The sequence below is a fragment of the Grus americana genome, chromosome 11 (genome assembly GCF_028858705.1).
Source record: "Grus americana isolate bGruAme1 chromosome 11, bGruAme1.mat, whole genome shotgun sequence".
NCBI classification, from domain to species: domain Eukaryota; kingdom Metazoa; phylum Chordata; class Aves; order Gruiformes; family Gruidae; genus Grus; species Grus americana.
This window is the reverse complement of record NC_072862.1, coordinates 690,719-717,681: the sequence shown is the minus strand read 5'-3', so window position 1 is coordinate 717,681 and position 26,963 is coordinate 690,719. Positions and strand designations below refer to the sequence as shown.

The 26,963-nt window shown below is 43.7% G+C and overlaps 2 protein-coding genes across 4 annotated transcripts; both read left to right on the top strand.

Moving 5' to 3' along the window:
• On the top strand, nucleotides 1–2,758 carry VHL (von Hippel-Lindau tumor suppressor). Its single transcript, XM_054838633.1, has 3 exons — nucleotides 1–253; nucleotides 638–748; nucleotides 1,161–2,758. The coding sequence occupies exons 1-3, from the start codon at nucleotides 52–54 to the stop codon at nucleotides 1,343–1,345; spliced, it is 498 nt and encodes a 165-aa protein (XP_054694608.1). The 5' UTR covers nucleotides 1–51; the 3' UTR covers nucleotides 1,346–2,758.
• A 4,703-nt stretch (nucleotides 2,759–7,461) lies between these two features.
• IRAK2 (interleukin 1 receptor associated kinase 2) lies at nucleotides 7,462–26,852 on the top strand. 3 transcript variants are annotated; one of them, XM_054838527.1, is made up of 13 exons: nucleotides 7,462–7,864; nucleotides 9,664–9,843; nucleotides 16,382–16,552; nucleotides 17,205–17,317; nucleotides 18,791–18,958; nucleotides 19,369–19,433; nucleotides 19,887–20,001; nucleotides 20,722–20,831; nucleotides 21,199–21,394; nucleotides 22,094–22,156; nucleotides 23,187–23,387; nucleotides 23,553–24,057; nucleotides 24,436–26,852. In XM_054838527.1, the coding sequence occupies exons 1-13, from the start codon at nucleotides 7,678–7,680 to the stop codon at nucleotides 24,552–24,554; spliced, it is 2,193 nt and encodes a 730-aa protein (XP_054694502.1). In that variant the 5' UTR covers nucleotides 7,462–7,677; the 3' UTR covers nucleotides 24,555–26,852. The 3 variants fall into 3 exon arrangements, with proteins under 3 accessions (XP_054694502.1, XP_054694501.1, XP_054694503.1); XM_054838526.1 differs by having other exon boundaries at nucleotides 18,788–18,958; XM_054838528.1 differs by having other exon boundaries at nucleotides 18,764–18,958.
• Nucleotides 26,853–26,963: the final 111 nt, after the last annotated feature.

Sequence of the window (26,963 nt, the reverse complement as noted above, 5' to 3'; positions counted from 1 at the left end):
CGCCGCGCATGCGCGTCGCCTCACCGTCCGCGACGAGGAGCGGCCGCGGTAATGTCGCCACCGGGACCGGGGCCTGAGGGAGGTGGCGGCGGGCCGTGCCTGCGCTCCGTTAACACGCGAGAACTCTCCGAGGTCGTCTTCAACAACCGCAGCCCCCGCTCCGTTCTCCCGATCTGGGTGGACTTTGAGGGCAGGCCGCGTTACTATCCGGTTCTGCAGCCGCGTACCGGACGGATTATGCATAGCTACCGGGGTGGGTGCGGCCGGGACGGGCTGTGGGAGTCGGGATGGGGTGGCGGAGGGGGGGGGTGCGGCCTTCGTTCTGTGGGGGGCCGCGGCTGTCTGCGGGCGCCGGTTGGGTGAGCTGGCGGCGGTGGGCCTTCCTCGGGCCTGCCCGCCCGTGCGGGAATGAAACGCCGCCCCGTCGGGGTCCGGGCACGGCTAGCCCGTGGGGCTGTCTGGGAAGCAGAAGCCGGCCAGGCACCCAGTCCTCGGTGACATCCCCCGGTCGCACAGGCAGACGGGGCCGCGGCGGTGGGCTCTCACCGGGGAGCAGATCGGTTCCTTACAGGCAACCCTCAGAACCGCTCGTTAAACGGAGCGGTAACGGCTGCGTTTCCACCTTGTTCTCTCCCAGGTCATCTCTGGCTGTTCCGGGATGCGGGGACAAACGATGGCCTCCTTGTCAACCAGCAGGAGCTGTTTGTAGCGGCTCCCAATGTGAATAAAGCAGACATCACGCTGCCAGGTAAACGGAGTGGGACTGCCTCTGTGGTGGAAACGGACGAATTTTGTACTTGATCTCTTTGGACTTCAATGTAAGGATCGAGGGAGAAATCAAGTACATAAATAATAAAATCTGCCTCAGAAATAGGAAAGAATCCTATTCTAGGGTTTCTAGCTAGAGCTGTGTCATTGTGCTGTATTGAGTAGAAATGTTGACACACCTCTCATTTTAAAGCTGTCTCTGATGGGTTTTGTAGGGTGCCTCGCGACAGGAAACAACAAATTCTTTTACTCTCTAGTGAATTTAGTGTGTTGTGAAAAAAAGCTGCTAATGTTATGTTCTGTATTCATGTATTTGGAGAAGTGCTGTCTGTGTTGGAGGCAGCGGCTAACGAGAGCCCTTGTGATGAGGTTGTGTTTGTTTTTCACCTTAGTGTTCACCCTGAAAGAGAGATGTCTCCAGGTTGTTCGCAGTCTGGTCAAACCGATGGATTACAGGAAACTGGACATTGTTCGATCATTATATGAAGAGCTGGAAGATCATCCAGATATTAGGAAGGATCTTCAGCGACTTTCTCTGGAGAGAAGTGAAACATTGAAGAATGGAATTCTGGAATAACATGATTACTCACTCCAGACTCTTTAAATAGCAAACCACTGAGTTTAAGCAGGAGTAGTTGCTGCGAAACATACCAAGAACTAATGTCTGCATTTTAGGTTCTGAAATATAAACTCAGTTAAATTGAAGAAAACTTGCTGTGATGCTATGTCAGATCCAAGAGACTGAAGAGCACGTAGAAACACGCCAGGTTCCTGATGGTTCCGTTCTGTTCTTCGTTATGTGTATTGCAGAGCGATGACTCTAGACGCCTCACGCAGGTGAAACTCAAAGAAGTTTTATTTGGACTATCTCGGAACACTGCATAGGGACATAGATCAGGTCATCTGTTTGGAGAATATGCATACAGATCAACTTTCTTTGTAATAGAAAGTAAATTACACCAAGGATTAATTTAGGCCAGACTCTAATGATTGTAAGTGGCACAACACCATTTTTGCTTGAATAATTTGTTTTCAATGGAATTTCACTCTCTCACGCTTAGCCCAGATTTGCCTGTGAATCACAGAGCGTGGGGGGTGTTTGTGTACGCAAGGGTTTCCACCACCACCTCCTGAGGGCCTGAAACGTTATGTTGGTGGGAAGGTGGCACGTGTAAATGCTTGGGGGCTTTTCTGCCTCTGACCTTTGCATTTATAAACCCATGTCATGCCTGCTCTGGGGCCAACAGATTTTTACACAGATCATACCTTGAATGCCTTATTTGCTCTTCGTGATGGATTCTTGCCTAGTTGATCTCAAGGTGATCCAACCTAGTCAGCCGTATAGCCTGGATCCTAGTTTTTGGACACCTTTCTCCTCAGCAGCTGCTTCCCCAGCTTCCTGTACAGGTGTATCGGGTAAGCGTTCAGAGAAGGTAGATGCTTTGAGTCCGACCTTTCCCATCGCAGCGCAGCAGTTGGGGTTGTAGTGGGAGGCCTTTCCGGGGAGCATGGACCACTCAAGCTGTTTGTGTCCTAAGGAGCAGACAGCAGACTGTATCAGCTCCTACGGGCCTATTGCTAGATCCAGCTCACAGACAGAGCCACGCTTTATTACAGGCTAGATAAGCAGAGAAAACATTTCTTTTCCTATATGGCGTTTCTCCCGTACCTCAGTTAGAATGCATATTTGTGTGAATGTACACCCATAAATCAAAGGAGCGCTGCTTTTAGCAGATCCGTGAATTGTCCACCAAGTAACAGACGTAGTGCTGTTCAGTGTTAGAAGCAGGTTGATAGGAGATTATAGCAGGTTATTTCTGTGGCATACTTTTCTTTCCAGTTATACATTCTTAAGAAACACAGCTGTGAAACTGAGAATATCAAAGTATTCTGTAAGTATGAAACGTCTCCCCTTGTTGTATACTTGTTTTTCTTACATATTTGAAGTGTACGAGTTGATCTTTGTCATAAAAATGTAAATCCATGCTAACATTTTTACTGTAATTCAGTCAAATAACTTCACAGTGCTTGGGACCATATGCTTGTATTCCTGCAATACCCCTGAAAGTCGCCCTAGTTGAAACTGTTCAGCCCCCTGTTGCTGCAGGACTGTGTGGTAGCTAACACTAAACTGCTACCACAACTTCAGGCAGCATCTGTGCATAAATGTAGCTACATTACAATTCCTGCTCTTACCACCGTTTGCAGATCTCTCTCAGAGGAACGTGAGCCTGCGCAGGCCTCGGCAGCAGACGTCAGTGAGTCACCCAGCTCATCGGGAGCCCTTAGCTTAGAGGGTGCTGCGCTGTCCTCCTGCAGGTGCAGCCCTGCGGCTGCCGGAGTGGGGTGTTCCTCCTGATGTCCTTGCGATGCTGTGGTTACAATCGATGTGGCAGCGCTGCCAGCCAGCTGCAGAAAACCGGCTGCTTGACTCTGCAGTTTATGTTTTAATGTAGTAGGTATTAGGTCTTAGGTTTAACAGATCTGTACGTATCATAAACATTCTGTATGTTTCTGAGCTGTGTGGGGTCTGGGATCTCTTGTGTTGCTTGTTAGAACAATTTACATTTACTGGACTTCCTCCAGTATACAGCCAGCCGGTGGCACTTTTCTAGTACAATGCTTATCGCTGCTAAGGGATCAGGTTCCTTGGATTCCGGAACGTTGGAGGACAGAAAAGCATACTTACGTGACGTGCCAAAAACAAACGTACAAAAACTACTACCCCATGATGTCATTGCTGATAGAAGAATCCTGTCTTTGCTTAAGTTTTAGTTGCATTTACTGAATTCCAAGACAGCTTAAGTCCTTAGCTAAAGAGAGCTCCTGATAGGCAACAATTAATTGGGGATGCTTTGTGTTTGTTTGGTGTGGTTTGGCCCTTTTTCTAAGGGATGCTTCCTGTCCACTCTGTGGAAGATTGACTTAAGGGCAGTTTGTTACCGTGTAGAAATGAACCGGAGATCCGTCAGTCCATAGGCAGCCTGACTGATGAGGGTACACCCAAAGCAGAGAGCGTTGGGTTGTTAGTCAATGACTGTTCGATTTAAATTGCAGAAAAATGCAGAAACAATTGTCAGGGTCGAGACAATTGTTCAGATACGTGCTGTAGTCGGCAGTTATGTATCTACACAGTCGCTCTACCATGTTTCCCTCACCAATTTGTGTTTTGAATGTGAAACTGATTTGATACTTTGGAAGACTTGAGTGCATTTACCCACGGAATCCCAAGTAGAAGGTGGCATTTCCCTGAATCCTTGAGGTATGTGAGTCCTAGGACAGGAATTTGACGAACCCTGCGTCAGTTCTTTAGCTTCAGCATTTCATTTAAGCGCAGATGCTGCCCTTGCACAGCAGGCCAGCCGCTCTCAGTCCCCTCCTGAGGTGGCAAATGCCTCTTCCACAGAACACAGGCCAGACAGGGACTTTTGGATTCCACAGCAGGCAGCTGTCCCTAAGTAAGGCACTGTAGCATCTGATTTTTAGTACCAAAGGACATTGTTTGGATCTGGCTTCACAATGTTACACTGTCGTTTCATTCTGCCAACAGTAGCTGACTACTCCTTGCACAGCCACTAAGAGTAGGAAGTACTTTAAGCAAGAGGCAATCATTATTTTAAAAATAATGTATAGCAAGAGGCAATCCATACTTGAAATTTTATACTTTCCCTATACAAGATAACAAAGGAAATTCTGCTTCCATTTTGCAGATGACATAGAGTTTTCCAGAGTTACGCAAGAAGTCTGGGAGAGTAAGGGACTGAACAAAGGCAAAGTCCGATGCAGAACCCTGTTCACGCAGCTGCCTCCCCTATTCCTCCCACAGCTCTTTTCATGCAACGTGGACACATTTTCTTGTGATAGGAATTCTGTAACTATAGCTAATTGTAGCTCTCATGTGCCATCTAAGTGTTAATTTTCCTGTTGACAAGTCATGAAGTACCTTTTTTTTTTTTTTCCACACATCAGGTTTAAAAACTTAGCAACTTCCTCTCTAAGATGAGAAGCACTTAAAAACATGTCTCTCAAATATCTGACCAGGTTTTATTTTTACAGACCACCGAGTCACACCTGATGTTACACTTGATCCTCTTGCCGCAGTCTGACAGTACTGTTACAGGTCTGGGGTTTTTAACCAGCGTGGCAGTGACTGTGAGCATGTTAAATACCACCTTCCTGTAGCTGGGCTAGTCATGAGGCTCAAATTGTGAAATGCTCACAAGACCCTACCATGGACTAAGTTCAGTAACAATATCAGTCCAGCTGTGTATCTTCTTTTTTTTACTTAGAGGCATTCTAGCATAAACCCAAATTGATTACATATTATTTGTCATTGGAATGCAATAGGTCACAATATTTCTCATATCATTTGGGTTTCGTTCTTCAGCCAAAGCCATGGCTCGAGCATTCAAAGTGGAAGACAGATGCAGGGAACTAACTGATGTAAAAGCCTCGTCAATTAGTTAAAGCAGGTGCATAAACATTATCCTAGAAAAATTTGGTCAGTAAAGAACTCCTATTGATAAAATATGTTTAAATAATAAACAAACCCAGATGTTATAGATCAGTAAACTTCTGGAGGAATGATCAACATATGCCAGAAAGTCTCTTTATTCTGGAGCGCTCCTTTGGGTCAGAACAACAAAAGACTAGAGGAGACCCCAGCTGGCTCTAAGACGTGAACATTGGAAAATGGAGCCTCCCACTGGTTACTCAGCTGGATCAGTAATGAGTGAAAGTTGCCATGTACTTGTGACAGCTACATTAAAAATTTGGGTAGTTTTCAGTGGGAGTCATGGTGCTGTCTCACTGGCAGTCCCCGAGCAGAGGGAGCTGAGCCAGAAGTCAGGACAGGACGGAGAGCTCCTGCTCGACACGGGTCAGTGTGGTGTGGTGGGAACGCGCTGCTGCAGGAAGTGGTGTGTCACGGCTGAAGGTGAAAAACACCGGGGAAATAACAGATGGTTCTGAGATTCATTTAGTGTCCAAGGGCTCAAGGAGAGCACGCAGCAGTGCAAAGCCCTGCCTGATACCTCGTCATCTGAAAGCAAAGGCTAAGCAACAGGCAGGTATAGGACCATCCTAGTCTCCATTTGAAAAGGTACATGTCAGTTCCCTTGTGAAACCTTTTATTACAATGGTTGGTGCGAAACTGAAGCCATACGCAGAGCTAGATGCTAGCTAGAAACGAGCATTCTTTCCCCTTGTTTTCGCATGAGGCAAATAGTCCAGATGGTTTCACAGGTTTTTTCCTGTACCCAAGGGAAAGAAGTTTCCTTTTCTTCCTGATTTTATACGGTTCTTTGCAACACAAATGTCAGTCTCGTCTTACGTGACTTTCAGAGATGCTCTGATCGTCTTCCCATGACAGAATTTAGATAGGTGTCAGAGGGATAGTAAGCAGGGAGAAGGGAGGGAAAACCCCATAAATTTAACTGCTATTGTTGAAATAGTACTACTGCTAAAACAGCTAGGTCCCAAGGCAGTCTTTGAATTGTGATAGAGTTAAGTAATAATACACTCTGGATATTTTTGTTTAGGGTTTTTTTCTGTCTTTTGACCTTGTAGCTACATTAATATCACAGGTAAGAAATTCACTGTTACTTTAATGGTATGTGAAAGGCTCATGATTTCTGAGGCAAGAAGTACAGAAAACTGCCAAAGTTTGAAACTTTGATACTGAAAACAAGGCTTAGCTGTACTGTAAAATATATGCAGATTATAAAGAAATCATAAATTAAAAGCCCTCGAAACTTACAGTACTGTTTGCACGTAATACAAAAAGACCAGAGGGAGGAACGGGTTACAGTTACGTGTGCAGTTGTGCAAACTGTCCCATGATGGCAGAGGTACAGCTGTGAGGCTCTCCACGTAGATCATTTTGCCAGAGGCATTTGTAGCATGTACACTGGTGAATCAATTGATGATAAAACTTTCTCAAAAGCAGGTTAAATACAAAAAAAAAAAAAAAGGCAAAACCTAAAAATTTAGAAAGTGTTGATTTTTAGAGCACAGTTTAAAGCCAATCCTTGACTAGCAAGACCTGGGCAGGTGACCGCTTTTGACTTCTCGCTACCTGCATCTGCGGCTGTACAATAACTATACAAGTGAAATCCTGTATGCTGCGATGAGTGTAAATCCTGGCAAGGGTCAGGCTGGCAGCAGGCTCGCTCTCCGTGTTAGCTGGCTGTGCTTTTTACTGCCCTCTCTGTCGGTACGCGTTTCTGTCTTGGATCTGGTGGTCTTTGAAACTTTCTGGATCCCCGACTGTACGGCACCCAACACGGTGGGGAGCGTGGTTGGTGTGGCCCTCGGGGGATCTGTGTTTAAACACGCATATCTATACCCACATGGGCCAACAAGCCGCAGCCGACCGCCCTGGAGATGCGGCCAAGCCCGGGCTGAGCGCCGCTCCCGCCCTGCGCGCCGCTCCCGCCCTGCGCGCCGCTCCCGCCCTGCGCGCCGCTCCCGCCCTGCGCGCCGCTCCCGCCCTGCGCACATCTGGCTGTGCTGGGAGCAGCTGTTGCGCAGGCTGTCGGCAATGCCAGCTGCGCGTAACCAGCAGGAAAGCATCTTTCACCTCTGCGTCACGTGAAACTTAGTTTGGCAACCAGGCTGGAGCAATAAGCGCTCATGGAAAGGAAAATCTGATTTGCCTTTGGGGCCGGGGCCTGACGTCAGCCGGAGCAGGAAGCGGCGCAGTGTGGTCTGACGCTGCCGAGAAACGCTTACCTGTGCCGCCGGGCGGGCGGGGGAGGGCCGGGCTGCCGAGGCCAGCCCCTTTGAGAGGAGGAAGCTGTCGGAGAAAATCAACCCTCGGCAGCGCAGCGCAGCGCACGGAGGAGGCAGAGGCGGGGGAGCGTCGCCGCCCGCGGTCCCTGCCCTGGGGACCATGCCCGGCCGCTGCTGATGGCCGCGGCGGGGACGAGGGGCTCGGCGGAGGGGGGCTGCGAAGCAATGACCCTGCGGCAGCCGGCGCCGGCCCCGAAGGGGGGCTGCCCCCCGGCCCTGTACGTGCACAGCATGCCTGCCTGGGTGCTGGAGGATTTCTGCCGCAAGATGGACTGCCTCAGCGACTACGACTGGATGCGATTTGGTGAGCGGGGGGGGGGGGGCTGGCCGGACCAGGGCTCGAAGGCTGAGAGCAGTGCGCAGCCGTCCCACGCCACGCAGGGCAGCCGTCCCACGCCGGGCCTCTGACCGAGTCGTTCCCCGGCGCCATGAGCACAGGCAGGGAATTCCCGTGCAGCGATCTGCTTTGGGCATCGAGCGAAAGCTCTGATGAATCGCTGGAATTGGACTTGTGGGCTCCCTTGGCTTCTCCCGGGCAGCCAGGCTCCTTCCCCTCGCCCTCTGCTGTCTTTCGCCCTCCCCTCTCCGTTCACACTTTATCTTCTGCTACTTCTCACTGCGTGCCTGTTTTCACAACATCCCTCACGTGTGCTTAGATGTCCTATTTTTTTCTTTCTTCCTTTGCTTCACGTATATTCCCTCATGCGTACTGCCCCTGTTTTTCTCAGTCCTGGCCGTGTCCAGTTAATGAGTATAGGGAATGTAGTCCCTGAGTTTTTTATTCTCTTTTCTGTATCCCAGTCCAAACAAACCTAACCTGCATCTTTTATCAGTTGGCCTACCTTCCTTTATTTAACATGATTTAATTTTGTTCGAGACTTTACTAACTCTGCTGAGTAAACTCTTACCCCAGTGAAACTTGCTGACCGAGGGTGGGATTTACCTTCGCCGTCTTCAGAAGCACAAAACTGTATGTTGGCGTGCTCCTAAAGCCCGCTGCGGTGTGAACTCGAGAGTCTTTGTTTCCCCGCACACCCCCGGCCCCCAAGCCTCTCCGCTTCAGGCTTGCGAAGCGAGGAGCACATCAGGTGGGGTCAGCTGGGAGGGTCTGAGCTGACGGGCACCTTTGGTGGCATCTCCCCCGGGACCACAAATGAGCACAGCTGAGCTGGGCAGATCCCAGGACAGAGTGACAAGGCAGCCCTGTGTCACAAACCGCTGTTTCAGCACAGTTTGCCCGGTCTTCTCTCCCCGACCCTCTGCCCGAAGGAGCCAGAGCTGCCACTGCCCGTCCCGCAGCCGCAGAGCTGCCCGGGGCAGGCAGAGCCTCTTGCTGCCGTCGGGCGGGCGCTGGCGCGTGGGGAAGCTGGGATGTAGCCCCATCCCAAACATGAGCATCCTTAGACACGTTTGTGGTTTTACTGTTCTGGTTACTTCACCCTCCCCAGCCCACGGCGCTTTGCTGCGGCCGGGTGCATCGGATGTAGTGGGAGCTAAACGAGGGAGGTGGGTGACATGATGGTAAGCGAGCCGAGAAGAGCGCGGGGGGGTAACCAGCACACTCTGCACATGCAGCAATCGGGACAAATTATGTAGGGTCAGCTTTAGCACGGTATCTCCCGCTCTTAAAATAGCTGCATTTCACCAACAGGTTTATCTGACTGTAAATAACACCCAGGTGATTCAGTTACTATTTGGCTTACCCTAATGTTGGTATTTAGTAATGTAGACAGGAGTGCAGTCTCACCACTGACTTCTGTTACCTATTTTGGGAGAATCACACCAGGAATTTCATCCGAACTTACTTTGGTACAAAGTACTAAGGTGAAGGAAGGTTGGGGAGAAAATATGCTGAAAAGTGTGACTGGGTTTTCTTTTTGGGTCTCTGATATAACAACATTTTTTCCATAATAGTCAAAGGAATAAAAGGAATATCTTACTTCAGAAACTGAATTTTCTTCATGTCCACATAGCTAATTTATTGTGAGCCTTCCTTGTAAAAGCGTGCAAATGAAAAAGTGTGTCTCGCACCTTAGCTTTCCCTGCTTGCACTTGCTTGTTTTTTCTGACTTTTAAACAGAAATATCCATTGTCTCCCACTAGCCTCGTACGTGATAACTGATCAAACAGAGCTACGGAAAATCAAGTGCATGGAGAAGACGGGGATCAGCATAACCAGAGAGCTCATGTGGTGGTGGGGAGTGAGGCTGGCGACAGTGCAGCAGCTGCTGGACCTGCTGCAAGGACTGCAGCTCTACCGAGCGGCCCAAGTCATTCTGGACTGTGAGTAGCTGCTGTTCCTCCTGCGGGGAGTCTGCGCTGCTTCTCAGGGCACCCAGACCCAGTCCTGTAAATCTCTCTTGCCAGCTGAAGAAGCTTTTTGCTGGAAGCCCCATGCTCAAATTCTAAAATTTCTCCTCTGATTCTGATTTTCTACTCTCTTAAAATTTGTGGTGGGAAAGGGAGAGGTGATGTAGAGGGGGAATCACTGGTCCCTCTATTTCATCATCCCACCTTTGTAGTGGCTGTCTTCGATGCTGAGAGGTGCCAAAGAGAGACGGGCTCTGCTTTGAACCAGGGGTGGTACTTTCACGCATCAGACAGGGTTTCAAATCAGAGCTTAGTTATGAATGTTTTAATTTTTCATACATTCTTGTTTCTCCCTGAAATTTTGTCATCATACTCTAATTGTCAACAAACTTGGAGTAGCAAAACATATAAACAGTTTAGCCTATGCAGCCTGCTTTCCCGCACCATTGAGAAAAAGGTTATGAAAAGGAGAAATGGTTTCTCGACTGCCTGCATCACTATTTCTTTATCCCACTTCAGATTTTCTATATCCCTATCATATGTTCTCCTCAATCCTTCCATTAATTAAACAACTGTTCTCTTTTCTAACTCTTTGCCTGTAATTCTTCTCCCCTATCTCCAGGTTGCTCTATATCAGATTTATCTTGCTTGAGGTAGGATGACTCGAGTTTGAACTCAGTGTGCCTAGTTGGAGTAAACAATTGCCTTGTAGAAATCACAACACTTTTAAATATAATTTTCCTTTCCACTTTTCTCCATCGAAAAATTCCAGCTGTCCATTTTTGTAAAGCAAATTGTACCTTAATCCAGTTCTACCATGAAATCTGTTGAACCCTGGACAACATGCTGTCTTTCTGTATTGAGTTGCCCCAAAAAGTTGGGAGTGGACCACATTCCCCTTTTCACACATATTCCCACCCAAAATCTACTTTCTGGAAATCAGATACTTGCATGAATGTTGCTAGTTCTCCACAGAGAATTACAAGAAAGAAAAATTACAGATTTTTGTTACGTGGCCAGAAATGCTCGGAGAAGCACCATCTGGGTGCACATGGGAAAGCTCAAAGCTTATGAGGGCGTACGCATCCGCAGGTGGAAAGGTGCTGGAACCCTGTCTGCTTCCCACGTTCCCTGACTGGTGGCCGGGGCTGGCTGTGGGTTCCACCGGGAGCAGCTGTTGGGAAACAGCGGCCGGCCCGGCACTGCTCAGGGCTGCAGCCAGCATCCGCTGCGCAGCAGCTGGAGGCATTTCTCGTGGAAAGTCCAATAATGCATCATGGGTTTCTGTAGTTTCCTGGCATTAGCATGACTTTTAACCTTCATTTTGGAATGCAGACAAAAATCTTTAACAATGGTACTCTAAATTTCTATTTTCTTTTTTTTAAAAAAGGAATATTAATTACTACAGCACAAGCAACCTTCAAGCAAATTCTGCCTTAGCTCATCAAACACCATAACCACAGACCCTACGTGAGCTTTGCTCACTTGACAGAGCTGGTTTTGGCATCGCCCATACGCAGCCTGGATCAGCAGATCCACTGTCAGACTGAATTCAGTCACAGTGTTCAGCTTAGGAGACTCTAACAATTCTTACTCCTCATTCCTCAGCAAAGCGAGCTACAGGGAAGCGAACTTGAATCTGTTTTAATTTGTATGTCAGTAATCCAATTGTCAATTTAGTCACGTTGTGACTTTGAGGGTCCAGTCTGAGTGGACAGGATTGAAAACAAAATCTTTTTTTTTTTTTTTTTTTAAATCTATACATTGAATAAATCTGACCTAGATATCACCAGTGCAATAAGCCTGGCTCCCTGATAATGGTGGTTTTATGGATCCTCTGGAGTACAGGGTGACTTCCATGATGTGATGACACTTTTGCTCTGTGCCTGTTCAGTATTTAACACTGTTGATTCCTTGTCCATAAACGGAGTGTGTGGGTGCTCTTATATAACACAGTATAACCTACCACACCTTAAACTCTCATTAGTTACAGTCCTTGCATTCTTTCCCTGTCAGAGCACATCCTGGGGCCCACCTTTGTTTACGGCTGGCTCATTTTGGTGTATTCCTTTACAGACTTCATTGACATTTCTGTAATCCCACCTTATACGTTGTGATTTAATTTAAAAAAACCCAAAACAACAAACTGCATTTTCCTTCCATAAAACATAAAAACCAAAATAGAAAAATTATGGAATGGTTTTACCACTACATAATAGCAGCAACAATTTTCAACATAGTTTTTGTCTGTCATGGAAAAGGCTGGGTTTGTTCAGTTAGGTATGATGCCTTTTCTTTCCCATGTGGGTTAATTTTGCCGTTTTTTGCAAAAGCTGAGTTCAAAGAGCTTAGAAAAATCACTTGCTGTAACAACTGAGATGCTGCTGCTTTTACCCCAGGGCAGAGGGTTTTCTCTTCTCTTACAGACCTTTAAAACAAGACCATGAGTAGATTTCAAATGGAGATTAGTTCAGCACATTGCAGTGGTGAATCACTCCCAGAGAAGCTTCATGTATTTAATTTCAGAGAGCTATTTCTTGCAACCCCCAACACCGTTGGAGCCAGGCTGATGTATAGCACCTTCCCCTGGCAGCCCAGAGGCTGCGCAGGGGATCTCTGATCATTCGGCCTGGTCCTGTGTGCAAATCCAGACAACAGCACTAGATCGAATCCTGAGAGGCCGCGTTTTAAAGCCCGTTTTAAAGCCCCTGACAAGATTTCTTACACAAGAGCCAAGTAAGATTGGTCTCTCCGATTATGTAAAATGCAAAGAATTAGGCTTCCAATCCAAGAGCGGCTTCCAGCAACATCGCCATTAAAAATAAAGACACAGGAAAAATAATCATCATCATCGCTGCACAGAAACAGTCATCATCCTTCTGTTCATCTGCCTGGTTTTCTTTGAAGTGGTATGTAAATATCGGTGTGGCTTGCACAATATGCACCTGACTTCAGCCTCCGTGCAAGAGGGGATTACCTGCTTTCGCTTCTGCTACTGTGATTTACCTTTTTTTTTTTTTTGAGCTTTCTCAGAAATATTTCTGGGACTGCTGTGGTTTAGCCCCAGCCGGCAGCTCAGCCCCACGCAGCCGCTCACTCGCTCCCCCCCGGTGGGATGGGGGAGAGAATCAGAAGAGTGAAAGTGAGGAAACGCATCGGTTAAGATAAAGACAGTTTAACAGGTACAGCAAAGGCCGTGCACACAAGCAAAGCAAACCAGGGAATTCATTCCCGCTCCCCACGGCAGGCGGGTGTTCAGCCATCCCAGGACAGCAGGGCTCCATCGCCGTAACGGTGGCTGGGGAAGACAAACGCCGTCACTCCCAACATCCCCCCTTCCTCCCCCAGCTGTACGTGCTGAGCGTGACGCCATGCGGTACGGGATATCCCTTGGGTCACTGGGCTCAGCTGTGCGGCCGTGTCCCCTCCAACCCCTTGGGCACCCCCAGCTACTGGCTGGTGGGGGGTGAGGAGCAGAACAGCCCTTGGCTCTGTGCAAGCGCTGCTCAGCAGGGATAAGCCATCCCTGTGGGATCAGCGCTGTTTCCAGCGCACACCCAAACCACAGCCCCGTACCACTACTGGGAAGAAGCTAACTCTACCCCAGCCAAAACCAGCACAGAGACTTTTTGGACTTCACTTGCCACAAGCTGCAAAAACTGAGGGTTTCCCCTCTGTTAAAAATAAAACCCAATCAACTTCCTCCAGGCCAGAGCAGTACACTTTGTGATATCTAAGAAGCAGCTTCATTTCTAAAAATTGGAGTTGGCTGATGCAGGTAAACAGGAGTCTTTATAATGATTTCTGCATGCTAGACAGTAAATAGGGAAAGTAAATACTAAGAGATCATGGCAAAAAATGGACATATGCAATACAGCTCCCTAAGGCACTGAACTGATGTAATAGATCTAACAAACCTTTGTTTCTCTTTGTGACAATGGGTGAACTACAACATTGGACCGTTCCACGAAGGGCGTCGTAAGGAGTTAGCAGTGATTTTGGGTTTGACTTTGAATTCTGTAAAGCACTATGAAGATAAAGAGGGTTTAAAAGAGGATGGAAGAGACAAATCCTGTGGAGAGATCAAATTTTAATTATGTTTCTGGATGATTAATATTAATTTTTGTCCCAGATCAATTCAAATGCAATAAATTGCAAAACTACAATGAAATGATCTTTTTAAAAAACTTCTTGTAGTTGTCTTTTATATTGGAGTCCATAGCAAAACTTCACATTAATTTAAGTGGCAGAAACTCCAGATTATTTTGTTGTTCTGCCATGCGGAAGTAGGGGGTTTTTTCTGGAATTAACCCAAGACGGGCATTCCACTGTGTGCTCAGTCAGAAGCAGAAGTGATCTCTAGCAGGATCGGTTTAGGTTTAGACAAATCTTTGAAGTCTTTACGCTCTATTTCTGCTTTTTGATCTCTATTTATCTGAATGTGCTTACTCAGGTGATTCCTCTTGGGCAGATATGGAGAATAATTGCTTTTCAATGGGGCACTGTAGAAAACTAAGTGGTCCTTACATCACCATAGTTCTATTTGTTCTGACTCAAAGGAATCAGACACAACACGCAGATAGATTTTTTGCTGGCAGATCACTTCCAGGAGAGTTCTACCTCCCTTCAACAATTTCTTGCACTCCTCTAGTTCGCACTACTGAATGTCCATGATAATAATTCTTTTCTTATGTCAGTTCTTTAGCTTCAGCGTGACCTGTTTGTCTGATGTGCAGGAAGTTGCAAAATTAATGAAAAACCCTGAAAAATAGGTTGAAAGAGGGAAGTGATTCTAATTTTAGAGACTTCTACGTTAACGTACAGGAGGGAAAAGCCAACAACTGCAGAATACAGGACTGTTGGTTTTGACTAAAGGCCTGCAGACTGTTCGATAGCTAATTTCAAAAACCCATAAAATCTGGGATTTCGTGGCATTCTGACACAGTAATAAAGAAGCATACCTGATTCTTCTGAGTTGTACTTTGAAGACCTAGTTTCATTCAAACCTGCGTTCATAGGTGCCACTGAAGAACATGGATACAAACCCCAAACAGAGGTCAAAGGAAGAAACTTGCCTGACACGAACATGTCCACTTCTACCATCGTGGCTTTTCCTACACTCCTGCTCTTCAAACCTGAGTACGCTGAAACCGCCATAGCTGTCTTCTCTTAAACAGTTCTACTCAGTCTTGGTTTATTATAAGGAGCAGAGATTATAAATGAAACATACTGCTTCCCGCTTCGTTCAGAGATTCCCAAGGCTTTGTACGAGAAAAGCACACAAAGCGGTTATCTGATTTCAGATGCAGAGGGCTGCGGCTTTTGATGCCAAGATCACTGCCATGCTTGAGATACAAAGCTGATAAAACAGCATGGCAACCCCCCCTTGTATTAATACTTGTGCTTATTTGCCTTTATATCAAAATAAAACACTCATTTTGATTTTTAAGAAAATGCTAGATGTATTGCTGATAAAAGGTGCCAGGTGGAAATGAAAGTTTAGAACTACAACCAGGAAAATGTGGTTATCAGGCAGTAGAAAGTCCTTATATCACCCCTAGTGCACACTGGGCATTTCCAAGCTCCTTTTAAATGTATTCATGGATAAGAATTCAGCTGCTTCTTCAGGAGATTCTGACAGCATATCACAGTGTCTTGAATTTTTTTTACTTTATTTTTTCCCATCCTAACTGTAGCCTAATCTAATTTCAGTAATTCCCTCTTCGAGTCCCTGTACGCTTAAAGCATCTTTGTACTTCTTTTAACCAGGCTTCAGGTTGCTTTTTCAGGCCTGATGCTGAGATTTTACCAAGCTATATACAATACAGGATCTTTTAGAGTTGTAGTGAATCAATAATTTGGCCTTTAATTTTTCCTTATATATCAGCAAATCTTGACCTTTGACCATTTTTATGTTTTCCCTTGATTGTCTCCAGTTTGTTTCTTTCTGTTCATAAGTAAAAGTATGATTCTTTATTGCAAATAGTTCTATATAGGAAGGTGTTTTCTGGGAATGAGCATGGTCATGACACTGAAACTGCACAATTGAAAATAGTCTAAAATATTTAACTGACTAAACCCAATACAATTCTGTCAAATTTCCTCTCAGTCCCATGACAATGAGCAAAGAACTAGATGCCTTCTTTAGGCTGGGAGATATTTGTGATGATTGCCTGAAGGATGTCGTATAGAAAATGACAAAATAAGTATACTGTTATTGCTAATTCCTTATTGCCAGAGACTATACATCTTTTGCGTAGCCATCACTGATATTTGGTTGAAGCTATTGCTTCTTACTAATTTTCAGTAGTAGTAAATGTCATGAATATGGTCTGAATCTAAATACCAATAGTATTCCAGCAATTTAACAATAAATTGCTTGAATGTTCATTTTAATGTTCATGTTAATTTACAGTCTGGTTTCCTGACTAGGATTATTTCCTGATAACTGAGTGGAGTCAGACTCTATTTTCCCTGGTAATCTTCATCTTTGCTTTCTTTTCTTTTGAAGGGACATCAGCCTCTAATATTACCAGCTCTGAAAAAGAAGAGCTGGTAGAGCCACCAAAACAGGAGAACATATCTTTAACTCCCACAGAAAACAAAAACAGAGAGAGAGAAAATGAGATAAGGCTGTTGCCATCACCAGACTCTTCTCATCTGGGAGTATCACCAGCAGGCAGTAAGTAAAGTAACAGATTCTGACTTTGCTTTAACATTGAAATGACTGTGTAGACAAGACTGCTTCTCATTCGCTTTCACCATAGCATAATGAATATATTGCTCTTCAAAATGGTCACATTTGACTATTTGCCTTTTTCCTAGCACTGTGGTTTCCTGAGCTGTTTATTCCTAATGTTAGCACACAGCCTCCTCTTCCTCCTTCCTACAGCTGTCTTGGCTTTGAGAGATGCTGGCTATATCCTGTGGATCTCAAGACGTTTCCCGGGTCTCTGTGAACACCCTGGTCTCATCCTGGCTCCATACATTTCCTGCCCAGTGTCCCTCTCTCCATGCAAAATAAATCTAGGCGTGCGTCAGCAGGCTCCTCTGCCTGGAAAGGAACCTCAGGACGTAGTGAGGAGAGCACCTGGCCAGCAGAATGGACGTAGCGAGCTCCATGTCCCCGAGCCAGGACTGGAGATCTGTGTAGTCATCTTGCAAAGAGGAACCAGAAAAACAGCTCCCTGTCTTCACACAGTATTTCACATTTTGACAGCTTGTCATAGACTATCCCTGGTTAGGAAATTCAACAAAATACCCCAGACTTTCATAATTAGTCACAGGTTGTGGTATTACAAAAATAAGAGGTATTTTCAATGCTGCTATTTCAGTTTCAGGGTCTGTTTCTGAAGGAGCCTTGTATTCACTCCCTTCTCCGCCACCTCCCCCAAGAGACCTTTTGAAATCCTTGCAGTCCAATCCTCCTGTCTCATCAAGTGTGAAGGTAAATCCCTTTAGCACTCTCTGATTGTAACAATGAAAATTGTCTTTGACATTCTGTGGGTTTTTCAATTAAAGTTTATCCCTCTACTTGTATAAATACAGACCTAGTGAAAGAGTGGGGCTTGATTACAATTTGTTCAGACTGAATATAATAGTAATGGTGCAGTTAGATCACTTGAGGTTTACATCACTTTTTTTGCCAGTGAAGTACCAGAGAGGGGAAAAACTAACAATATTGCATAATGCATAGCTCAGCATGGGTAACATGCCCACAAACAGCAATTAATTTTGAAGGGATTTCCAGTATAGATTTTACAGAGAACTTAACATTTCTCGTGTGATCGTAGGACAGTGCAACGTATACCACTGACTAGTCAGAATGGCATACTTCTTTTAGTTTAATTTTACACTTAAAATGTGGTTTCTGCTCAAAACTAGGCTAGTATCAAATATAAGTCAGGTTATGCAGAGCCTTGTGTAGCCGACGATTGAAAATCTCCAAGGATGGAGGTTCCATCACCTCTCTGAGCCCCCATTCCAGTGCTTCACCATCTCACAGTGAAAAGTTTTTCTCCTGTTCCTAGTGCTTTCAGCACAATCTCCTGTTCCTTCTTCCCTATAGCTCTCTTGGCTTTAAGAGGGTCTAGCTAGATCTGTCCTGTGGGTTCTCAGAGTGTTTCCCAGATCCACATGCACACTCCGGTCCCACCACAGTTCTGACTCAGCCTGTTTTCTTTGGTTTATTTTGTTCGAGTTTTTTTAAAGAAGATTGTGTTCTAAGACTTTAAACTCTTCCAAAATAACACAGTTCAAGAGTACCCGCCAGAAGAGAAGATCGCTACAAAGAGTGCAGTAGTTTCAGAGTTTCTTGAGAGGGAGTTAACGTTTTTGTTTTCTCAAGCCTGGAGCACATTAAGGTTGTGAAAGCGGCATGATTAGGCTACAGTGGAACTGTAATAACAATTGGCATTAGGACTTGCCACACTGGAAGCAGCAAATTATTGTGCAACCAACACCAGGTGCTTCAGAAGTAGATGTGAAGTTCCTCCCAGAACATAAATACATTATGAGGGACCCTACTTTCTGTTTCTTCCTATATGCCCCAGTCATAAAGATTAATATTTTTTGTAACTTAAACTAACATCACTTCAAATAAATACATGGACTTTTAGACAAAACTTAGTCTGTTTTCTGGGAAAGGTGGAAAGGCGAGTTGGTGACTGTTTTCACATCTCTTCTATTATGCAAAATTTTTACATCAGCAAAACACATGAAGACAGGTGTTACAAAGGGAAACCCTCATGAGTGATTGCACAGTCCCTTTCACAATTTCTTTCAGCAATCACAGTGATTGCTTAAATCATGGAAAAGAAAATACGATACCAGAAAGAAGGAAAAAGCATATGAGTTTTCATGAGTTAAACTTGTTTCTTCTACAAATGTGTAGCCTTGCAGCTCTTCTACTCCTCAGCAGGAGACAATGACTGATCTCCCCAGCGGGAGTCTTTTGTGGACCCAGAAGGAAGTTACTAATGCCACAAACGATTTCAGCGACAAGAGCAGAATTTGTGAAGGTACTTTTGCAGATGTCTACAAAGGTCAGAGGAGCAACATAGTGTATGTCATCAAAAGACTGAAAGAGGCAAGTACTCCACCTTTTATTTTTCTTGGTTATTAGTATCTCTCGAGCATTAGCAGTTGTTGTTTAATATTGTATGGGCAAGGCACCAGAACAGCTACACAAGAGGAGAGTAAAAAGGAAATGATATAAAGTAAGTAAACCTAGATTCAGCAAACACGTGAGAGATATTTACTCATGTGAGTAGTTTTATTAACTCTGTCCATGGGAATAGCCTGCAATGTGGCTGCCTGCATTGATGATTAGATCGGAGGTGTCTTTACACTGTTTTTTGTTTTAATTTTCAACTAATTGTTGCCTTTGACCCAAACCTGTCATCAGTGATACTTGCCTAGAGACCAAAAGAAGATCGGTATAAATGCAACATCTTAGTAATGACTATTGACGTTCTATTGCGTGTTTTCATTTTTCAGATGGAATGCACAAGCCCAAATTCCACCCAAAGATTCTTTCATACAGAAGTACAGATTTGCTTTCGGTAAGCGGTTGACTTTAAAGGCGTTCTGTGCGTATCCTGCATGCGGCCTGCTGCCCATGTGTTTGGTTAAGACTGACCGCAGGCGCGGTGCTGTTTGGGGACAGAGGGGTTATGTGCTGCCCTCGCAGGAGCCCTGGGGAAGCCACGTGCATCTGGCGATGCTGCAGCTCCCTGCTGAGCGCAGGCAGCCGCGCTGCCAGTCCTCGAGATGTGCGGAAGCGGTGCCTTCTGGAGCCTTGTACCCCTCCACCTGCGTAGAGCGGGGCTACGCTGTAATGATCTCTCTTTGCTGCCAGGGTGGCCTTCTGCGCCTGCTCAGGGCTGTTCCGTGCTTCCGCCTGCAGGGCGCAATTCCTGATTGCCTTGAATTTAGGAATTTATTCCAGCTCAGGAATGTATTGTTCTGTGTTGCTCTTACTCCCTTTGCAAACTATTGTTGATCTGTGCCTGCAGGTGTTGTCACATCAACATTTTGCAGCTGCTGGGTTTCTCAGTAGAAACTGGATTGCACTGTCTGATATATCCATACCTGCCTAATGGATCGCTACAAAACAAACTGCAGTGTCAAGTAAGCGAATAATCTGGGTCCGTTATCTATCTGTGATTACAAGTCCTGTCCTGTCCCTGTATGAAAAGCAATCGTATCTCTCTGAATTCTGAGAAACAGCCAAACAAAAAAAAGTGCCCAGATATCCTGACTGTAAGCACTAGAGAGGCTGCAGCTCTTTTCCAGTTTTCGTACTGCAAAGCAGATCAGGTCAGTGGGAAGTTTCTGCTGTGCGGCCTTTGGCTTTTTAAAGTAATAAGGAATCTGCAAAATATGTCTATTCATATTGTAATATTTCATTGGATTTGGGAATATCTTTCTGTAGAATCCATCATCATAATCATTGGCATAATGTGCTATGAAGTTTTACAAGGGCTTAAGAGGAAACAGTTTGAGGTGTTTGCACCTACTGAAAGAGCATCTGCAGAGGGCACAGAAACATCAGAAAAGCAATCCATCAACACCAGCACTATGCCTCAGTAACGGCCAGTGCTTGATGCTTTGGACAGGCGTGATCCTTGCTGTATCCTTATCTCACTGTGTCCTGTGGCCACACAATATATAAGAATCGGCTCCTTCCTTGGCCTAGAAATCGCCGGTTTCTGCCTTGGACCAGACTTTTGATTTAGGTCATCAGGAGTTTTGACTGGGACTAAAACTATGTCTTTGGTTTTCAAAACTACTCATGCCTTACAGTTTTTAATTCTGTAAAATACCATTTTTTTCCTCTCTTCCTTGCAGGATGCTTCTGCTCCACTGACCTGGGAGATGCGAATTAGCATTTCTATAGGACTCATCCGAGCTGTAGAGTACCTGCATAATTTTGGAATTCTTCATGGGAATATCAAAAGGTGAGGGGTTTGGCATATCAGCACGTCCTTGGTCACCTGTGAATTCGGGATTTCTTTAACAACAATGGCTGAAAGCTTATGCAACTTCGAAATCCATTTGCAGTATCTTTGTGCTGTCTCATGTTTACCGTTTTATGTTTAATCTGTCTTTTCTAAATGAGGGAAGTATATTCTTTTGAAGTAATTTTTGGAATGCTTGTTCTTCCCCCTTTCCCTTTCTACCACTCTTTATCCTTTCATTCACACACAGCAGGCCAAATGCTGGAAACTTTCAGCACCTAACTTTAAAAGCATAGAACTGTAATTCTTTACCTCAGGTTAAAGTACTTACTTGACCAATATTGTTATTTGTCTCTCGTTGTCACAGCTCAAATGTCCTGTTGGATGAAAACTTTACACCAAAGCTTGGACATTCAGGTCTGCGATTGTATTCTGGTGATAAAAAGTCAGAATATGCTGTGATGAAAACCAAAGTCCTGCAAGCTTCTCTTACTTATCTGCCAGAAGATTTTATCAGACATGGGCAGTTAACAGAAAAAGTTGATGTATTCAGCTGTGGTGTGGTACGTTGCCTTTCTTCCATGTTCTGTTGCAGACTTTGGTGCTTCTAGACAGGAAATTGGATATAAGAGCATGTGCCTCATACAGTTGTTTTGCCAGAAATTTCATATCATAGTTGCTGACTATGTAATGTGTTGAAATCCTGGTTCACACTCCAAATGTGCTTCACTTTGTGGCAAAGTGAGGTGAACCTTTTGAACAACAGGAACAAAATTGTTTCTTGTTGCAAAAAAAATTATTACTGCTGATCATTTGTAAAAAAAAGAGTAGCAGAAAGACTGCAGTTAGGTTCTCAGAATTCTTGCAGATTTGTCATGTGAACTGCTACAAGCATCACTGGTTAATGTGGAATTTCAACTAAAATAATTGATAGTCTATGATATCACCTGTCTCCAGGTGTTCCCATTTAAATAGGACGTTACTCTGTTCAGTGGGATTTCTTATCTAGATTTAGAATTACTTTCTTCTCATCCTTTGTTTCAACAATATCTATTGTACCCAACTATAAAATTTGGACTTGGCTCTGGAGGTAGATCTAGTGTCGTAAAGATGGCCCAGATCTGGCATTGTTAAGCCATCTGAAGTAAAAATGTAACTTCAAAATGCCCTGGCAGTTCAATATTTCTTTAGTTACAAAACTAATTTTTAAAAACAGAATTAATTCTGAACAAATTGTTTTATCTTTCAAATATACTTTCTAGGTCTTAGCAGAGATACTGACAGGGATTAAGGCACTGGATGAAGGAAGACACCCTATTTATCTGGTAAGAAAAAGCTGGACTAATGAATACCAACAGGAGTGAATGGGGTCGCTGTCATAAAATGAATTTTCCTTTTATGTAAGTACAGTTTGTTATTTGCAGGCTGCTGTGCACATCCTGAGGAAGGGATGTTGAGAAGCCATATCCTGGTCCCATTAACACCCATAGCCTACCTGCCTTTCAATAGAAGCAGAGTACATATTCCCATTTCCCGATTGTATTAGGAGATACTCCAGAATAGTTGGTGTTTAAATACATGCTTATGTAAGAGACAAGGCTTTGTGCTGAAATGCGGCTGCATGTTTTTATGTGCCAGAAAGAGGTGTTACAAGCCAAACCGTGTGGGGAAACCTGGGTAGGCGGGAACTGCGGTGCCTCATCTTCATGTTTATCAGGCGTTTACGTATTGCACTAGTGTCTGGAATGTATATCCTGGGCAGATTGCCTGTGGTTAGAACAACACCAGTGACTTTCACAAGCAGCCAGAACTGGCTGGGCTCACCGAATGCCATTAACAGCATCTTCATGGAAACAGACCCCACCTTATTCCTGCTATGGGTTATGCTCCTTTGCATTTGCCATCATGCTCAAGCCTTTGAGGGGAAAACGATAGTACATTCTTACTGACTGTTTCCAAGCAATTCAGCAATGTTCAAATGGGTTCAGAAAATAAAGGACCCTAAGTTTCTGGTTTCTTTAACAAACCTTTGAGAATTCCTGTGCGAGAATGCTGCTATTTACAGCGTCGATTATTTTTCATTCCTGTAAATGGGTATAAGCCTAGAAGAGGTTCGTCTGCCTTAGTGAATATGAGATTAGACACACGCAGAGAAAACCTTTGGTCTTTTCTGTGGAAACAAACATTTCTGTCAGCTGCATGAATGGAGATTCTGGAAGCTTTTAGGTCTGTAAACCAGCCGTTAAGGAGCAATAATAACAAATTTACGCAAGACTCATATTCTCAGTGAGTCAGACAGAAATAAATGTTTGTGTTAACTTTGCCCTCACTAATGTATCTCTTTCCTTTGAACAGAAAGATATGATTGCCGATGAAATTCAAATAGCGAAAGAAAGCTCATACTCCAAAGTAAAAAATTTTGAAAAGCTAGCCGCCAAGGAAATATGCTGTAAATATCTAGACAAGAAAGCAGGATACTTGCTGGAAGAGGTTGCTATTGATTTTGCCTCAGCTGTCTGCCTTTGTCTGAGAAAGAAGAATTCTAACATAGCAGAGGTAATATTTTAAATACACGACCAAGATTTTAGTCTTCTTGACAGCAAGCTCTAAAGCTACAACATTGATGCCTTACTTATTTTTGAGCGTGCTGACGTAGGAGAGTATGTGTAAGCAGGGGTGCAGGAACTATTCTGCATTCACAGATCTTGTTGTTAAAAACAGGTGCTTGAAATTATGGAAATGGCTGAAAATAAATTAAGAGAGCATTACATCTGTGGAGGCAGCACTTCTGGCTTCTCCATGAACACTCCAGAAGAAACTGATGATGACACAACCAGTCTCAGCATGGATGTGCCTTCTGCAGGGGAAAATGAAGAGGATGGCATGCAGCCAGTGACCCTGACAAGTGCCAACCCATGCACACCTCTGGCAGGAGTCGCGCCTGACCTCTACTGCGGACAGATGTCAAGGGTCCCTTGTGAGTCAGATGAATCGAGTAGTTTTCTGTGGAATCCTTCTGAAAGGTCTGCAGACGAGCTGTCTAACAACAGGTGTAACAATTCAGAAAATAGGGCAGCCTCTGATTACAGGGTCAAGGAGGAAAATCCTGCAAACGGACTCCAGGAAAGAAATGCGGCGTGCACCAGAAGTGATGACATCTTGGAAATAGCAGCTACTACACAGAGCACCTTCCAACAAAAAAATGCAGACCTTGACTCTTCACAAGGTAAATCCAGATAAACCTGAGGGGTGCACGCAGAACATTCAAAAGCATATGATCCTCAAGCTGTTTTGGCAAAACTGCCCATGCCCCTGCTATCCTAACCAAAGTCTTTGTTAAAGTGCTCTAGTGTTATAATGGTAGGGGCAAATTGCTCTCTTCTCCAGAATTGCTTAGGTTCTCCTTCCTACTTCTAAACCCATTTCAGTGAAACTTTTCTCCTTGGTTATGATTTTACCAATAAATCTACAAAATGTTTTCTGGTTTTCTATCAGATTTTTTTCCTAAGCCAGTTTTGTTTTATTTTTAATTTAAAATTATCATCTATTCTTTAGACAGTAGATGGATTTTTTTTCTCAATATTTGGGCTTTTTTGTTTTTCAGCATTAGCCAGAGAGACATCTTGGAAAATAAAGATAAATGATCAGAAAAAGAAGCTCATGGAAAATATTTTGCTGTATGAAGAAGACAAATTAAACAGTTCTGAACTTTTTGAATCATAAAATGGATGGATTTATTAGCAGTGGACCGCTCAGAAGGAGCAACAAGGACTGTCTCCTCATTAGAAAGATGGTAAAAGTATACCTTTCAAGTCAAGTAGCAGATTTGAATCAGAAACATTAGCCCTGGCTGAAGAAAACAGAAGTGATCACACTGAGAAGAAACAGAAAATATCTGTTCTAAAGCAGTTTAAAGCACAACACCACCCTGTAAACAGAAATGCCTTCTTTTTCAGCTGCAATGTAAAACGATATGGCAAACAATTGCCAAAATAACTTCTGCAGTGTATTTCAGAAAGCATCTACATATAACGTACATCTTACTAAAAACCACAGTCTTAGAAGTTGCAGGGCACGCACTGATCAGCAACCAGTTGGCAATACCCTTATTGTTATCCTACTGCCTACAAGCAGACAGAAATCTCCAGAGAGCTCGGAGGTTTCAGTTGTCAGAGGAGTCTGTCCTATTCCATGTCATCTTAGTCCACATACTCAAAAACACTGCATTACCAGCGAGGGGAATTTTTATGCAAGTTCTCAGATGTATTCTACGTGACTTAATCTCAATTTGAATTGCACTGAACATAGTTGTAAGTAATTTAAGCCATGTTAGTCTACTCTACGAGCTGCTCTAATACATATATACATATGACACCTTTTGAAGTCTAACCTTTAAGTTTAAGCTGTCAGGACCTCTAAGTGTTTTAATACTTCAAAGAGTATTTTTGGAAGTTTTTTTTTTTAAAAGTGTCCTTTACATGTTGTTAAGGTTTCTCACTGTGTTTCACATGGTAACCGTTGCATATTTTGGGTTAGGGACAAGATTTTAATTTAAAATATCTTTAATTTTGTTATAGGTTGCTTGAAATTTGAGTTGTTACATCTATTTTGACAATGGGTTAAAGAATCAGTGAAAGATGAGCTGGCAAGTGGACCTGTTCATGGTGCCATGCTCACCACGCATTCTCAGCGGGGAATCATTTTGTGTGTCTTGTGGCTTACCTGGCATTAGCAGCCTTGGGGTCAGCCTCGGTGATCACACTTAACAGAAGAAGAACCCAAAACTTGTATGCTGTCATATTTATTATCAAGGGAAAGCCCCCTTAAGAAAGTGTCGCTGTTATTGTTATGGCTATTTATTATTTGTAATATTGTTAGCATATTCCACGCTTGTGCAGTCTAAGGAAATACAGGTTTGTTTTTAACAAAAAGAACTATCAGAACATGTAGCTCAGCTTACAGACAGGTGACTGCTGCCTCCTTAGCTCAGGTAATAGGGCCTGATGTACAGACATGGCTAAAACTCACAATGGAGTCCAGAGAATATTAAAAAAAATTATAACTTTATATGTAATTATTTTCATTGGAATTGTGTAATGATATAGTTTTCCTAGCTTTACACGAAGGTCTCTGAGTAAGGCCTCATATCTTCTATATTTGTACAGTACCTAGTTCATTGTAGGTACTATTATGAGGAAGTAAAAGTATTTTAACTAAGACTTGAGTATTAGAATAATCTACAGAGCTATCGAATTGATTTCTACACTAAAAGCTGGTAAAATTCCTTAATTATAAGTGCCTTGGATACTGTCTATATATTTACCAGTGTCAGTTTTTTTTATTTTACCAGAATCAAACCAAGAATACATTGATAGTGACATAAGAAACGTTGAGTATATTCAGATTGGCCAGTAACTGTTTAATTCTACATGAGAACTGAGATACTTTATGGTGCTGAAAATTTAATATTTGTTGTTTTTCCTGGGTATATCTTGGGAGATCCGTGGTAAATCCCTCGGATCTCCTCCAGGAAGAAATGGACATAGGCACACCCCAGAGCTGAATGGAAAACCTAAGTTTTTTAAATTGAGAAACATAATTTAGACACAGTTCTGATTGACAAAAATGCTTTAAAGGTTTTGTTCTCCTGCAGTCACAAAATGAAATTATTGTTCTTTGCCTTGTTCCATGTTAGTTTTAAAGTATTGTGAGGTGATATACATAGTCTTGTAGAGTTGCATAAGTATATAATGTAACATATATAAGACACTGCGTAGTCTTACAATAATGGACTCTGTTACATAACTTGGCTATTCGGTATAATGTATATTTTAATCTCAACTTGGCAAATGTATACATTACCATTTACTAATACCTTTGTGAATAAAAAAACCTGAAAAAATCCTTTCTTTATAGCTTGCTTTTTCATGATTTATGGCACAGAAATATGTGTCTCAGTCCACCTTATTTATGTAAATTTGTGTTTGTAGGGAAGCAGCACAAGGTCTCTTTGCACACACTTAATCATTAGTAATTATTAGTACAAACATGTTTATTCACTCTTCATTCCCTGTTAAACAGCTGATTTTTTTCCTTTGACATGTCCCTAGAAAAAAATTTCACTCTAAAATT